The following is a 15,350-nucleotide window of genomic DNA, read 5'->3' on the forward strand; positions in this document are numbered from 1 at the left end:
GTCCCAGGTGGCACAGCGGCTTGGCGGCAGAGCTCTGCTGCTCCATCCTGTCCTTCCCCTTCTGGTGGCCCCCAGGCCCCTTCAGTGGCTTTGGAAGTGGAATGCCTCCACCTGGTGGAAGGCCTGGCACACTGCAGGTGCCCTCCCAGGGCCCTTCCTCTCGCCCCGGGTCCCCAGGCACCTGCAAGAAGCAGGGGTGGTGGGAGGACAGGTCCCCGCGGAAGCCAAGAACCACAGCCCAGGGGAAGTCCAGCAGACGTCAGGATGCAGCAAGAGCCCAGAGGAGGGGTAGTGGAGAGTGAGTCCCGGAAGGCTTCCTGGGGGAGGGACATTGGCCGAATGTTTGAAGAATGAATAGGCATTTGCCAAGAGGACCCAGGGAGGTAAATCCTCCCAGGAAGTGGTACTGTTGGGCTTAGGGGGCTTGGAGGACCACAAGGAGCCCTGTGGGGCCGGATGAGACCACTGAGGAGACAGGGGCCCTGTGAAAGTGCAGAGGGAGGGGCCTGGGTGTCCTGCACAGCCGGGGTACAGCTCAATTCCATCAGTGGTCGCTCTGCAGCCATCTGGTCATTTCATTTCCATGGCGTTCCGGTAGTTGCAGGCTGCAGATAGCTGAGTCTGGCTGTGGGACTTGCAGCTTTGCCTGTTAATGCAGCTCAGAGGCTGGCCCTGGGGCGGCACGAGACCCTGAGGGGCGAGGCATGTGCTCCCTCAAGTCCCGCGAGGAAGGCGAGAGCAGGAATGCTGGTGAGGGAAGACCCAACGCCAGCCCATGCAGGGGCTCGTGGTGGGACCCAAGCCAGTCGCTTCCCCTCCTGGACTCAACCCCTTCACCCCTGGACGGGCATCCTGGCCGGTCTCCCTCTCAGCGAGAGGGTCACTGGGAGCACGGCATCTGTCTGGGTGCCCACCAAGGCTCCTCCGCATGTTGGCTCGGGTTCCCCGTCTGCTTTGCCGCCTTCTGCGGAGAGCTGAGGACAGACCGTTGGTCTTGCATCCCCAGCTCCCCGCGAGCGAGGTGGGCAGCCGCCGAGGGGAGGGCGATGGCATGTCTGCCCCTGGGCTCTGCCGAGTCCCCACCTTCCTCCAGGCCCTCCTCCCAGAGGCTCTGGGGCTCTGGCCTTCCCATCCCTGCTCCAGCACCACCCCGGGCTCTTCAGCTCCAGCAGGGAGGGGTCTAAGCTCCTTTGCTTGGCACTCAGGGCCCTTGTGTTGGGGACTGCAGATACTATCCCGGTCCCCAAGCTCCACACAGTCCCCTGAGCAGCCCCTGCTGCCATCTGCCAGCCTTTGACTCGAGTGCCCTCTCCCAGTCTCAGTCCTTCATTCAAAGCTAGCCCCCTCCTTCATGGTCTAGCCCAGTACCACAAGCACCAGGAGATCTCCCCAAATCCCGCCCAGGGGAGTCACATCCTCCTTGGAGCACCGCCGTGTGACTCCTTCCTTGTGCTAGTGTCATTACAGGCACCCCTGTACTATGATCATGTGTGTGGTCACATGAGCTAATACATTCAAAGAATGAGCTCCAACTACAGTGTCCATGGCAATGTAGGTCAGTGTCTGCTTTGCCCTCAGGAGTCCCCATCAACTACCCCATGGGAGCCATCTTCCTCAGGATTTATGACTAGGGTGGACTTGTCCCCTGTGAGCACACGGTTCATTTCCTCCTCTCCAGCAATAAGCGTTTTGTCGCCCTTCCTCTTTCCCTTTCTACCCTGGCTGCCAGGAAGCTCAATCAAATTTCACATTCTGTCAAGGCTACTTTGTTATCCCTTATGGGTAGCGTATCCCCCCTTTCTGTTTGTGCTGTTTTCCTTATTAAGAGGCATCGTGGGGGGATAGGAAAGCTTACTTTGGTCAGCACCCAAGAGGCCTGGGTCCGTGTCGCAGCTCAACTGCTTCCTCAGACAAGCAAACCCCAGTCAGTCTCCTGCAGGTGTGGATTAAATACCCATCCTAATCACATTTGGATGTGAGATGCCGAAATGGCAGAGGTTCATGATGACCCCTTGTGTTTCTATAAATATTTCTACCCTGCCCACATCCAGCAAAGATGTGAGGTGGCTTGTGACCCAGAAACATGAGGTTAATGGAGATGAAATGGAAAATCAGGTGGCGACAAGAAGTCTAACATTTACCCGTCAACCGTGCACTGAGACCCCAGCCCAGGGACTGTCTGTGCACAGATGCACATCGAGTGACTGAGTGACAGGCCGTGCCCGTCCGCCCCAGCCTGAAACTCCTGCCCCCCCTTGTCCCCTGTGCCGCACAGACACCGACGAGTGCTCCTTCGAGCGGACCTGCGACCACATCTGCATCAACTCCCCCGGCAGCTTCCAGTGCCTGTGCCACCGTGGCTACATGCTCTACGGGACAACCCACTGCGGAGGTCTGCAGCCCACCCACCAGGGCCACCTTCCCCCCGAGGCACGCGCCTGGCCACACGGCCACCTATACTGCACCCCACACCCCAGCTCTGACCTCAGCTCTGCCAGGCCAGGGAGGGGCCTAAGCAAGTCTGGGACTGGGGGGCAGGGGGCTCAGCCAAGGGCACGGGGGAAGGAAGCAGCAGGCGTCCGCTGGGTACCAGGCCTCAGCCAGGTTGTGGGCATAGGCCTGGAAAGAGCAGTTACAGGGGGAGCCCCGTCCAGAGTGGGGAGTGGCTGCTACACAGAGAATCCCACAGACCACTCATTCCAGTGCGAGAGGTGACAGCAAAGAAGGACAGAGTATGGAGATACTGGGGGACCCTAAAAGAGAAGTGTTGGGTCAAGATGAGGGGAAGCATGCCAGTGAGACCCATGTATGCAAAGGCACTGAGGCAGAGGGAGCACCGAGGGCCCAAGAAGCAGCTGGTGCGGCCACAGCCCCCAGGAGAGGCGGAGCGTGGTGGGAGATGCAGGGGGTGAGGCTCTGCGGGCCCCTGAGGGGACTTGGGGTTTTACTTCCAGTGCAATGGCCGACCACTGGAAGGTGGAAGCAGGGGTGCGACATGGCCAAGTTCACATAACAAGATGGCTCCAGCGGCCAGGGCACCAGTGGGGAGACAGCCCCAGAAGTGAGAGCTACCGGAGCTCAGGCAGAACGGGTGGGGACATAGAGGAGGGAAGGTTCTAGATGCATGTAGGAGCCGTGGAGGATGGGACTCGGAGACGTAGAGGCATCACAGGTGAAGGTGGGGAAGCTGAGAATGGCCCCAAAGTCCTGGGTGTCTCTTCCTTTCCTGTGACCTGGGGTAGCCACACTCCCCCTGCCTGGTGGCTGTGATCAGGCACAGCTGGTGATGGCGGGTGGCTCCTGGGGTGGGCTGCGGATTCTTCTGGAAGGACTCCCAAAAACCTGGGCACCAGCTTCCCTGGGCCCGCCGCTCCCCACGTGCTGGTGGCCCCAGCGCTCCAGTGTGGATGCGGCCCAGCCCTTTGTCCCCGTCTCCATGGGTGCGTTTGGTCTCCAGTGGTCAGAGGAAGGGCCTTGAGCTGACTTCTGTCGCCCTGGTGCCTGTAGTACAAGAGGGGAAACATGCCGGGAAGGGACTTGTCCAAAGTTCCTCAGCGAGACAAGGCCCCGTGGTCTCTGGGCCAGAGCTCAGACACAACCAAGACCTGACTGGAACTTCCGTTTTGTGCCACTTTCCCACTGTCCTCCTCGTCTGGGAGCAGCTGCTTGAGTTCAGCACACCCCTGAGGTTCCCGGGGGAGGGATGTGTGTTGGTGCCGTGTGTGCATGTGTGTATGTGTGATGTGTGTGACGTGTGCGGCCGCATGTCTGCATCCGATGACAGTACCAGGCCGGAGTCAGCGGTGGGGTGCTCGGCCCTCTCACCCACATGGGCCCTGTCAGCCAGCCCCGAGGTGTGGCCTGGGCTGCCTCACTCCTGTCTCATGCCTCCCTGTGCTTCCAGATGTAGACGAGTGCAGTGCGAGCAATGGGAGCTGCGGCCGTGGCTGTGTCAACACCAAGGGCAGCTACGAGTGTGTCTGCCCTGCAGGGAGCTGGCTGCACTGGAACCAGAAGGACTGTGTGGGTGAGGGCCTTGCGGCACTGGCCCCCACCCCCCCGGGGCCCGGGCCCCTTCCCTCGGGCCTCGGGTTCACATGGCGGGTGCTGCTGGGATGCGGCTAATGGGAATGAGGGCATGCAGAAGAAGAGGGACGCGGGTGGGAGAACCCCTGGTGTCAGCCGGAGGCACAGAAGTGGGCCCATGGGGAGAGGGGGCGTGGGGGTGGAGATTCGGGGTCAAGGCTGTGGGCTTAGCAGCCGCTGGAGGCTTAGAGGGCTGGTGACGTGGGGTGCAGCGCATCAGAGCCTGGACCCGGCAGCACCTGGGTCTTTGCAAAGCCACTGCCTGCCTGGTCATCAACCCCACAATGTCTGGGGGCTGTTGGTTTTGGGGGAGCTCCTAAAGAGCTCATCAGGGTTCACATACCTTCTGCTGGCGTGCTCTGGGTGCTTGGGGTGCCTCTAGGCTGAGTTCTGCATAGTTCCCCATATTCACCAGTTCCACAAACACATACTGACTCCCCACTGTGTGCCAGGCCCATTCTGGGTGCTGGGGCTGTGTCCCTGAAACGGCTCAGGCCCTTGCCCCGCTGCTCTCTGGCATCCCAGGGCAGCTGCAGCGGGCCTCTAGTCTAAGTCAGAATGCGTTCCTCTCCGCCCAGACCTCCATGACTCCCCACACAGAAGCAAAGCTAGGTTCTTGGAATGGCTGAAGGGCACTCCACCCTGGTCTGACTGCCTCCTACCCTCCCCCTCATTCACCCTGTGCCAGTCTCTGACCTGGGTGCAGTCCTTCCCCACAGCCCGGCCCGCGTGGGCGCCTCTCTGGGCCAGGGGGCTCCTTGTTCCCATAGGCGTCTGCTCTGTGAGGCCTTCCCTGACCAGGAACCCAGACCAACAACCCGCCTGCCTCTGCACACACCCTGACCCACCCGCCCCCTTTGCTATCCAGCCTTCTCTTCCTCCCGTCGCACTTCCCACCACCAGCCATGACATATACCTTGAATATCCCTGTTGGGTTTTGTCTGTCTGGCCTCCCCAGAATGTACACTGTCCACAGCTGAGCAGGGGTTTTGTGCCTGTCATGTTCGCTGCTGTATCCCCAGCACCCAGGACAGAGCCTGGCAACTGTAGACGCTCCATAAATATTCATTGAACAAATGAATGCAGGTATCAAAGAATGGATACCGTGCCTGTAGTCAAAAGGCTATTTTTTTCTTACTACTTTGCTGTTCAGAAAGTCTTGGTAAGCAAAGCAAACCTCTGGTGTTGTCTGGAGTTGTGGGGAAGAGCCTATTAGGGCTGTGCTGGTTTGAGGAAGGATCAGGTGTGTGTCTGCCTAGGAGCCTGGCTTGTGCTGGGTCCTGGGGAAGAATGGGCTAGAATCCTGATCCCTCCGTGAGTCTGCTGCCAGTTGGCTGACTGCCCAAGCCTAAGGCTGTCGTCAGTTCACCGGCTTTCAGGGTCATGTCCACCCATCAGCAGGGCCGTGCTAGGTCTGGCACTAACTTGTTAGCAGAGCTATCGGACCAACAGGCTTTCTCGACAGATATGGGGGTGGGGGACTGTTCGCAGTCCCCTTCTTGGTCACCCGTCCCTCAGTCAGAGCTGCAGGAGAGGCCACCGGGACTTGCCCCACCTTCACCGCTGCCACCGGCCCTCGGTGAAGCCGTCAGGGGAGGTCTGGTGATCAAGCCACAGGCAGCGTAACGTCATCCCGTTTTGCTTCTAAGTCATCTGCTGGGACTGTGGTGACTACATGGAAGAGTTGACATTCCGGACAGTAGAGCCTAGAATGACCTTGAGAAACAAGTGTAACTGAAGGGGTTGCTGAGAGGTCCTGGAAGGCCCTCCGGAGCCCTGATCCGGGAGTGCCCAGGGCTGACCGAGAACCTGGGCCCAGCAACTCCCCAAGCCCCTCGGTATTCGGGCGGCCTTCTCTTACAGCCTCGGTGTGTATTCCCCACCTCACCTCTGCTGTGAATCCAGGTTCAAAATGAAGTGTGGCAGAGGCTCAGAGTCCCCACCAAGGCCCCGCTATTACTCATGACTAGCTCACTAGAAAGTCAGACTGGTCTGTCACGCCCCCACACCATGCCATCGGCTGTGGCATTTACTCTATCACCCAAAGTGAGGGGCAGAGTTTTGATGACCTGTCCAAGTCCCACAGACGGGAACAATAGCCTCCGCGGTCTGCCGCACCAGGTATCACATCCCTCAGCGGGGCGCTGTACCCGCAGGTGCTTTGCAGGAAGGCATGGCTCGCTGAGGGTAATGGGTGGGCATCACATGAACCACCTAGTAGCCTCTCTGGACAGTTAGCTGTGGCCCCAGGGTGGCACTGATGAGCCAGATTTCCACATAAGAGATGGGACCAACCTCAGCAGAGCTGCAGGTATGTTGTCTGTGGGTGGCATTGTGCTGAGCTGTCAGAGACATTGCAAGACAGGGAATCTCCTCCCCGTGAAAGGGCGTTTTCCTTTTTCAAGTATTGTCAACAAAGAACACCGTAATTAATAAGGTTTGCAGAACATACTTAATACCATTTTTCAATATTGGCTTCCCCAGCAATAGTTTGAAAGAACGGATTTAAAGAATTAGGGTGGTGGTTATCCCTAGTAAGACCTGGATCTAGGTGAGTCTTTATTTGTCAGGGAAACATGACAGGATGAATCAGAAGTATGCGACCTTAACTGTGTAGGGGGGGATACGTGACCTAAAGAATAAAGAGCAAGGGCACTGGTAGCATGTGGACACAGTGGCCGCAGGCCTCTAGGCGAATTTAGTCCAGTGGCCTTACAGGCAAGAGCTGTCTGCTTGTGTGGTCACCTGCCTGTTCCGAGGATCTTGGTTAACAGTCAATTTCTGTGAACTGTCTGCTTCAGGGGGGTCTTCAGAGAACCTCAGTTTAAGACCTCTAAATGATGACTTCATAGTAAATTCTGAAAAATTCATTTCTATTTTTCCAAAAGATTAGGGGTAACAAGACAGTGAATTTCTGAGTCATGTATGAATGACTTTCCCAGTAAAATGTTTCCACATAATACTAAATACGGAAGGTGGAAATGTCCCCAGTAAGGAGCACAAAGTCTAATAACATTCGAGCTCCTGTGAGCACTGTTGATTTTGTCAACAAGGGGCAGCTTCATTTCATCCAGGAAGTGAAAGTGCTGTTACTCAGGTGTGTTCATGACCCAGGAAGTCCCTTTGGAGACACTCAGAGGGCGCCTTAGGGTTCCGTTCCAGTGTCTGTCCCGTCCTTTCTCAGGAGTGTGTATGTCACTGATGAGCCATGAGCTGGTCAGTCCCCCTGCTACTCCGGACAAGTGTGTTGCCACCGCGGCCCACTGTCACAGCTGGTTTGCCCCTTCTGGGGTGAGTGGTTTTCAGGGAAGGGGTTAGCAAACGCCCCTGTGAGCCGGACTGGTGCTCCCCGTGGCTGCCCTGGCTTCCCGGGCTCCTGACAGATCTCACAACGTGACCGTCCCCCTTGCTCCTTTTCAGAACAGGAGACCGGCCACAGTGCCTGCGCCAGAGTCCTTGGGCGTCTCCACGGATGTGCCGCTCTGAACTAAAGGAAGGCCTCGCCTGAGGACCGTAGTCGGAGCGGCCTGTTTAGCACTGTTCCCACTTCCTGTAACGTCCATCTCTTCTGCTGAGGGCCTCTGCGTTTCGGTCACAGGCCCCCATCATTTTCAGTGCTTTCCGAAGTGGAATGCTATCGCTCTCAGTGTACACACTGACCCCGTACTTTAGCACTTTAACATGCCCTAGAAAGGGCTGCGAGGTCCCCACCAGAGGAAATCTGAGTCCCTTAGGGGCTTGATTCCAGCCTGGATGATTATTGCATATCCAGCCTGGTATTGCCTCTCTTCCTTGTCTTTCCTTTTTAAAATTTTTGTTAACAGCTTTATTGAGATGCAATTCACCCTTTGGGTGTACAGTTCATGGGTTTTAGTGTAATCACAGAGTTGTGCAACACAGTCAATTTTAGAGCATTTTCATTACTCCAGAAAGAAACCCCAAGCCCCATTTTCCCACAAGCCACCACAATCTACTATTGTCTCCGTAGATTCTCCTATTCTGGGTATTCCATGTAAGTGGAGTCATACAACATGTGACCTTTTGTGACTGGCTTCTTTCATTAGTGTAACGTTTTTCAAGGTTTATCCCTGTCATGGCATCTGTCAGTGTTCCATTCCCTTTTCAGTGCCAAGTTATATTCCATTGTCTGGTCAGGCCACATTTTGTTTATCTACTCATCAGCTAATGGACGTTTGGGTTGTTTCCAGTTTGGGGCTGTTGTGAATAATGCTGCTATAAATATTGGTGTACAAGTTTCTGTGTGAACATGTTTTCAATTTTCTAGGGTCTGTACTGAGGGTTGGAGTTAACTCTGTGTTTAACTTTTGAGGAATTACCAGACTATTTTTTCCCAAGTGGCTACACCATCTTATATTGCCACCAGCAGTGTATGAGAGTTCCAGTCTCTCCACATCCTCACCAAACTTGTTATATTCTGCCTTTTGAGTATAGCCCTCTCAGTGGGTATGAAGTGGTATCTCATTGTGGTATTAATTCATTATTTCCCTGCTGGCTAACAATATTGAGTATCTTTCCATTTGCATTATCTTCTTTGGAGAAATGTCTATTCAGATTCTTTGCTGTTTTTTAATTGGGTTATTTGCCTTTATTATTCAGTTGTAAGAGTTCTTTATGTATTCTAGATACAAGTCCCTTTTTAGATCTGATTTGTGGATAGAAAATAGATTTTCTCCTTTTCTATGAGTTTTTTCACTCTTTTGATGGTGTCTTTTAAAGCTCCGTTTTTCATTTTCATAAGTCCAATTTATATTTTTTTCCTTTGGTGGCATGTGTTTTTGTTGTCATTTCTAAGAAACTGTTGCCTAATCCACATGCCCAAAGAAAACAGTTCCCACCTGTTTTCTTCTAAAAGCTTTATCCTTCAGCTCTTACATTTCGGTCTTTGACCCATTTTGAATTAATTTCTTTATATGGTGTGAGGTAGAGGTCTGACCTCATTCTTTTGCTTGTGGTATCCAGTTGTCACAGCACCTTTTGTTGAAAAGACCATTCTTTTATCTTGGCATCCTCTTAAAATCAGTTGGCCGTAAATGTATGGGTTTATTTCTGGACTCAGTTCTATCCCATTGATCTATTTGTCTGTCCTCAGGCCCATACCCACCCCTACCCACCACACTGATAACTGTAGCTTTAGAGTAAATTTTTAAATCGTGAAGTGTGAATCCTCCAACTTTTGGTGTTCAAGATTGATCTGGCTATTCTTGAACTTCCCTTGAATTTCTGTATGAATTTTAAGATGTCTTCATTTTTAAGATAAGCCCATCAGTGAGCAATATTAAGTTGGGATTTGGTGTGGAATGACTAAAAGATCTGTTCTGGATATGAGCCCTTCCAAAGGACAGACACACGAAGATGAGATTCTCCCTCACGAAGGGGCCAGAGACTCACTGAATGGTAACAGGAGAAGGAGAAAGGAGCCAGACACCATCATTAGTTCATTGCCAAAGAGAGAAGGAACTGAGTGTCTTCAGTTCACAGGAGGGAGCATACTGCATGTGGTGCTGGCGGATTTCAAGGTAACTCTGGGACACAATGTGAAGACACTTTACCTGCTTTCCCCCGAGCATCGCTGAGGCAGGGAGGGCAAGCCCTAGGCACAGGTGCCCGCCTTGTTGTGAGTCTGGCCCCTGAGAGTGTGGCCTATCCTTTGCATGTTCATACCAAGAAGAAAGAAGTTCATAGCAACCTGGGAAGACTCATTCTGGACTCTTAGGCTCTGTTCCTGGTGTTCTGCCAGTGTTGTGGAAACGTCACCCCAAGGAATCTGTTTTTGAGTCATACATAATATCAGTGTGTACAGGCTTCTATCATCTGTAATTTGAATCATGGGTAGAAGGATTTTCTGGGCCTTTAGAAAGAACCTGTCAGGTGTATTTTAGCTGGCAGCTCCATTTGCAGAGCAGACCGTGCCCTCCCTGCTCCACGGGCAGGGACTCTGACCCCGAGAGGGAGGGCTGTCTTCTGAGCTCGGTCCTGAGGCAGCAGGTACCGTCTGGACCTTGGAGAAAGACTAAGGATTGTTAGAAAGTCCCACTACCTGAGTAGTTTTAGTAAATCCAAGCAACTCAAGGTCATGTTCCTTTGAGCCACTTCAACTTCCTGTCCCTTTTCAGCTTTGCCTCTTCTCATCACCCGTCATGTTCTCCACAGCCGGATGTCATCCTTACTTTAAGGCAAACATACTCTTTTTCCTGTTTTTTACTTACTGCCAGTCAGTTTTCTTCTTAGGTGACCTTAAGCTGTCCTCTGAGGGCCTCGGTGTTCTGTGGTGGTGGAATTAGTGGTGTACATGATGGCGTCCAAGATTTCACCCCAAGTACAACCAAGCAAGCCAGCTGGCTGTTTTGTGGGCACTTAGCAAAGTCACCAGACTCCTGGGTCAGAGACCGAGGACTTGGAGACTCAGGGCACAGCAAGCAGCCAGAGGGCGCGTCTGTGTTAGTCCGTGCCCCGCAGGGCAATCAGCGCAGAGGCGTGCTGTGCAGGCAGTGGCTTTGCATCACAGCTGAGAAACACCCAGCGTGGGTCACTCACTGCATCCACGGTATGGAAGCCAATCCTGCTCTTCGTCCACGAGGAAATGGGTGTCACCCCAGAAGCTGCTCACTGCACACAGCCCTGAGAAATGGCCTGGGGCAAGGGCCAGCAGCGCTGGGCACCCTGGTGTACCCCAGGAGCATGGCGTCGCTCAGGGCCAACTGGTTTGCGTCTCCCCACAAGTGGCCCCAGGCGAACAAGAAAGCCAAAGCCGTGCACTTGTCTGTCTGTAGTTACCTACAATCCCCTTTTTAGTAATTCAGAGGAAATCCGGAGCTGTTGGGGGCTGGTGTCTCCCTCCTCCTGTTTCCTAGCCAGGATCGACGCAGGTTCTTCCAGCAGCCCTCTTGACTTGCATTATCTGCCGCTGTTTTTATTCATAGTTTCTTGATTCTTTGAAAACAGAGGGCTTTTGGTCTTGTATTTATTTAGGGGGCCAGATGTTAATATCTAGAGGGCCACGAGTTTGGTTTTATTTCTGGATTACTTGTTTTCTAAGACTCCTTGAAAATGTCCAGCCACATTGCCAATTGCCCAATCTGATTTAATTTTCTAAGTTCCCCTTTCCAGCGTGTTTACCCGAGCAACTCCACCTCTGACAACAGACTCAGTGTGACACTTCCGGAGGCATATTCATTCAGGCCAGGTGTCACTGACCGATTAGGCATCTATAAAATCAGTTCTGATGTTTACCATGACTATTGAACTGTCTTTTCCTAGGAGTCTGAGGAATTTTTTAATCCCCAAAAGATAAACAAACACATGGGAACTCTGAAGAGCTCAGTGTTGGACATCTTCAGACACCGAATGGATGTGTTCAGGGCTTGCCTAGAGAGGGGTTCCTAACGACCCTCCCATGCTTAGGGCTCAGCCCTCTAGAAGCCCATGTCCATTTTCAGCCATCCTTCCCCTAGATTGGTGTACACATCTGCTCTGGGGAACCCAGCCCTGCCCTTGGGTCTGGACATGGGATGGGACCCTTCTCACAGACAGGCTGGACCAGCGTTAGGTGGTGGGAGCGAGCCAGCGCTCAGGGCCCAGCATGCCCACACTTCCAGATGCACGTGGGTGCCGCCGTCTCACAGCCCCTTCCCAGTAAGACATTCCGGCCACGGGACAGAGTGTGCTGGGAGTCCCTAGTGGTCCAGCCTCAGCGGCCCTACTGGCCCCGGAAAGCCTCCACCCTCAAGTCCTCCCTTGTGTCTTCTCCTCAGAGACGGGCAAGTGTCTCTCTCAAGCCAAGTCCTCGCCCCAGGCCTGGCTGTCCTGCAGCAGGGCGAGTGGTGTGGAGAGCTGCCAGCTCTCCTGCCCGATGCACACACTCTTCATGCCAGGTAACCTGAGGCTGTCCCAGGGATGGGATGCTGAGGGGGGCCTTCCTTCCCTGGGGTCCAGCCCCTGCTCCCTGCTGTTCTCCCAGAAAGAGCCTGACCCTGATCCCTGAGTGACCCCGGGCAGCTGTCTGGGGTCCACTGGGTTCTCTGGGGGCCACTGTGTCCCTCTTGATAAGTGCAATGGGCTCATTCCTGCCCAGCCACTTACCCCAGAGTCATGTGGACATAAGGGTCAGTGCTGACCTTCATCTCCATTGACTCAGTGACCCCTCTGAGACCCCCTGCATCTTGGGGCACTGGAAGGAAGGGGCATCCTGGCCCACCTCACTACTGGCCTCTCTGCAGACTCGGAAAACAGCTACAGCCTGAGCTGCGGTGTCCCGGGTCTCCAGGGCAAGACGCCACAGAGACGCAACAGCACCAGCTCGAGCACCGGGCCCAGCTGCTCAGGTAGCCCCTGGCCTGCCCCTGTGGCATCTGGGCGACCCCTTTGTTTGCGTCCGGCTCTATGTGGGGGGTAGGAGGGAAAAGCCCAGACCCGGGAAGAGCCTCCTGGCCTGCAGCCTGCCCAGCGTGGCCCAGGGTGCTAGGGAGCGAAGAGCAGGGCCAGGACCTAGGAGCAGGCAAGCTGCAGGCCGAGTCCCAGCCCAGGGACAGTGGACCATGGAAGGGCCCTTCCTGCCCTGAGGCTCAGGGCCCCAATTCCAGAATAACTCTGTGACGCACAGGTGCTATGAGTCTGTGTTAGACTCAGTTTCAGTGAAGTGAGTAACATCTGCTGTGGCCATGACATTGTAAAGATTCCCAGAGTCAGAGCTGCCCTGGAAGCCCCTGCCCCGAAGTGCTGGAGGCGTGGCATACTCCAGAGCCCTTTGGGACCAACTTGCCAGGTCCCAGTCGGCACAGCGCAGCCAGTCCCCCCACGACCAGGGGCTTTGCCTGCTCAGTACGCCGCGCTGAGCAGCACGGGCGTCTGCGTGTGTTGGACACACATGTGACGGGACTCCAGCGTCTGTGACCACAGGCTCTTGGGTCCAGAGGCTCTGGGCACCTGTCTTCAAACCCCTCCCCTTCGTGCTTCCCTCTCTCGCTCAGTCCCCTGTCCTGAAAGCTGGGGCCCAGTGAGCTGGCTTGGCAGCAGGCGTGGAGGCAGGCCGCCTTCCTTTCCTCCCGAGCAGGGGGTCTCTGGCTGGATGGCTTGAGCTTGACCCCACCAGCCATACTTCCACCGTTTTCAGGCCTCACAGGGAGAAAAATGAGGCTGAGGAGGTCCTCCCGCCCCAGTTCCCCGTAGCTTTGTGCCCCCAGCAGCCCCTCACACTCGGCACTCCCTCCACAGCCCCCACCGCCTCCCTTCCCACAGGACAGGCCACACCTGGGGGGATTTTGTCTCTCCCCAGGTGGCCCTGCCAGCCCCATCAGGCAGAAGGCCCGCTTCAAGATCCGGGATGCCAAGTGCCACCTCCGGCCCCGCGGCCGGGAGCCAGCAAAGGAGGCCCCTAGGCAGCCGCTGCTGGGTGAGTGGGCCGCCTGGTGCCAGCCCGCGCCAGGGAAGATGGGGCCCCCATGCCTGGGAGTGGCGAGCCCAGGGCTCAGCGGGGCTGGGTTTCCAAGGGAGGGGGCCTCTCTGCATCCTCCTGTCCTGGCGCTGTAGTCCGGGAGCCACACCTGGTGCACTGCAGACTGTGGTGGGGTCCTTGGGAGGAAGGCCAGCATTTGAGTGGGAAACTCGGGCCCCCCAGCATCCCTGGGCTCTGAAGTCCCCGCCTCACCCGAGTCAGGTGAGCCCCCAAAGCAGGGCTTTCTGAGCCTGGTTGTGTCCAAACGGAAGGAATTCTGGGCTCCGTCAGGGGCTCTCTCTTTAATGCGGGTGGCCAAGAAGGATGTTCTAGGCTGAAGGGACAGCACAGGGAAAGCTCGGCAGAAAGGTCCCAGGAGGGAAAAATCCCAGCTCTGTTCCATGAAGAGTCCTGAGCTCCCCAGGACCCCTCCTCAAACCCGCCAAGCCCCAGCACTCAGCAGGCCTGACCCAGGCCGAGTCGCCCGGAGCTGGAGCACAGCCTCACTAGCAAATACGCTGCAGTGGTGTGGTGGACTCCGGGGGCTGGCGCAGGGCCTGGCTCAGCCACCAGCCCCCCACAAGACCTCCAGCCAGCCCAGCCTCTCTAGCCTTAGTTTCCCTGTCTGCTCCATGGACTATTAGGCAAGGGGAGACTCCCGCCGATGGCAGCATGCGTGCTGGGCTAGGTAGGACCCTGATCCCTGCCCCAGGCCACCTTTGCCTCAGGGGTCTCTTCCTTGTCCAGAAAACTGCCACGTGACCTTTGTGACTCTCAAGTGTGACTCCTCCAAGAAGAGGCGCCGTGGCCGGAAGTCCCCATCCAAGGAGGTGACCCACATCACAGCAGAGTTCGAAGTCGAGACAAAAATAGAAGAGACCTCAGGTGAGCGAGGTTCCCTCACGGGCGCCGAGGGCCACAGGATGGCAGGCAGGGCTGGCGGGCCTGTTGCTGGGTGCCCACCGGAGCCATGGCTGCTGGAGGTGGAAGCCAGCCAGGCAGCCAGGGTTCTGTGCCAGGCCCTTAAAACTGCTGCCTGTATCCCAGGATGGGAGAGAAGGCCCATGGGCCGTGAGAGTAGCAGGGCTCAGGAGCCCACAGTGACAGCCCCTCGGCCTCCCTTCGCCTCTCCACACCCCTGCTGAGGCCTGGAAGACAGAGCACACCCAGGTCCGCAGCCTCCCCAGAAGGGGTGAGCCAAGGATCTGTCTTTCCCAGGTTCCCGGCGGAGACTTGCCCTGCTAGCTTGTGTTTCCTACCAGCTCTTTCCTCTTAACTGTAAACGAGTACTGACTTGTCAGCAAATGTGTGCTGCGTGTGCCTGGCCCTGGGCCCTATGGAAAGCGGGGACCGGACCGTGACACCCATCTGGCGGCACTCCCAGCCATGGGGAGGCAGACGCATGCAGACTACCCAGGCCGAGGGAGACACTTGGTGGTAGGGGCATGAGAATAAGCAGGGCACAGAGCTGAGGTCTCTCCCCAAGAGAGGCGCCTAGGAAGTCTTCCCAGAAGAGGCACCGTTTGAATCAGGACTTGAAATCAAGGTTCCAAATGGTGCAAGAAGTGCCGGGGAATGGCATCGGGGCAAAGGGAATATAACAGGCCAAGGCACAGAGGTTAGAGAGGGCAGGGTGTGTTCAGGAGGCAGTGAGTAGGGCAGTGGCTAGAAAGTGGAGTGCACAGTGAGTATCGAGTGCTGGGGGGTTGGGGCTGGCAAAGCAGGAGGCAGAGTCTGGACCACAGGGGGCCTTGGATTCGAGGCCAGAGAGCTGGGCATGATTCTGGGGACAGTGGCAGCCCCAGGGGTATTT

The 15,350-nt window shown here is 55.9% G+C and overlaps 1 protein-coding gene across 2 annotated transcripts in view; it reads left to right on the top strand.

Annotated features, from left to right (window-relative positions):
* The window catches only part of SCUBE1 (signal peptide, CUB domain and EGF like domain containing 1), a 122,562-nt gene that overhangs the window by 94,725 nt on the left and 12,487 nt on the right, over nucleotides 1-15,350 (top strand). For both annotated transcript variants that reach the window (XM_036931446.2, XM_036931447.2), the window contains 6 exons: nucleotides 2,276-2,392; nucleotides 3,905-4,027; nucleotides 11,859-11,978; nucleotides 12,324-12,428; nucleotides 13,379-13,495; nucleotides 14,285-14,422. In XM_036931446.2, coding sequence (XP_036787341.2) covers nucleotides 2,276-2,392; nucleotides 3,905-4,027; nucleotides 11,859-11,978; nucleotides 12,324-12,428; nucleotides 13,379-13,495; nucleotides 14,285-14,422 — 720 coding nt within the window. The remainder of the gene's footprint in view (nucleotides 1-2,275; nucleotides 2,393-3,904; nucleotides 4,028-11,858; nucleotides 11,979-12,323; nucleotides 12,429-13,378; nucleotides 13,496-14,284; nucleotides 14,423-15,350) is intronic.

This window comes from Manis pentadactyla, chromosome 10 (genome assembly GCF_030020395.1).
Source record: "Manis pentadactyla isolate mManPen7 chromosome 10, mManPen7.hap1, whole genome shotgun sequence".
Classification (NCBI taxonomy): domain Eukaryota; kingdom Metazoa; phylum Chordata; class Mammalia; order Pholidota; family Manidae; genus Manis; species Manis pentadactyla.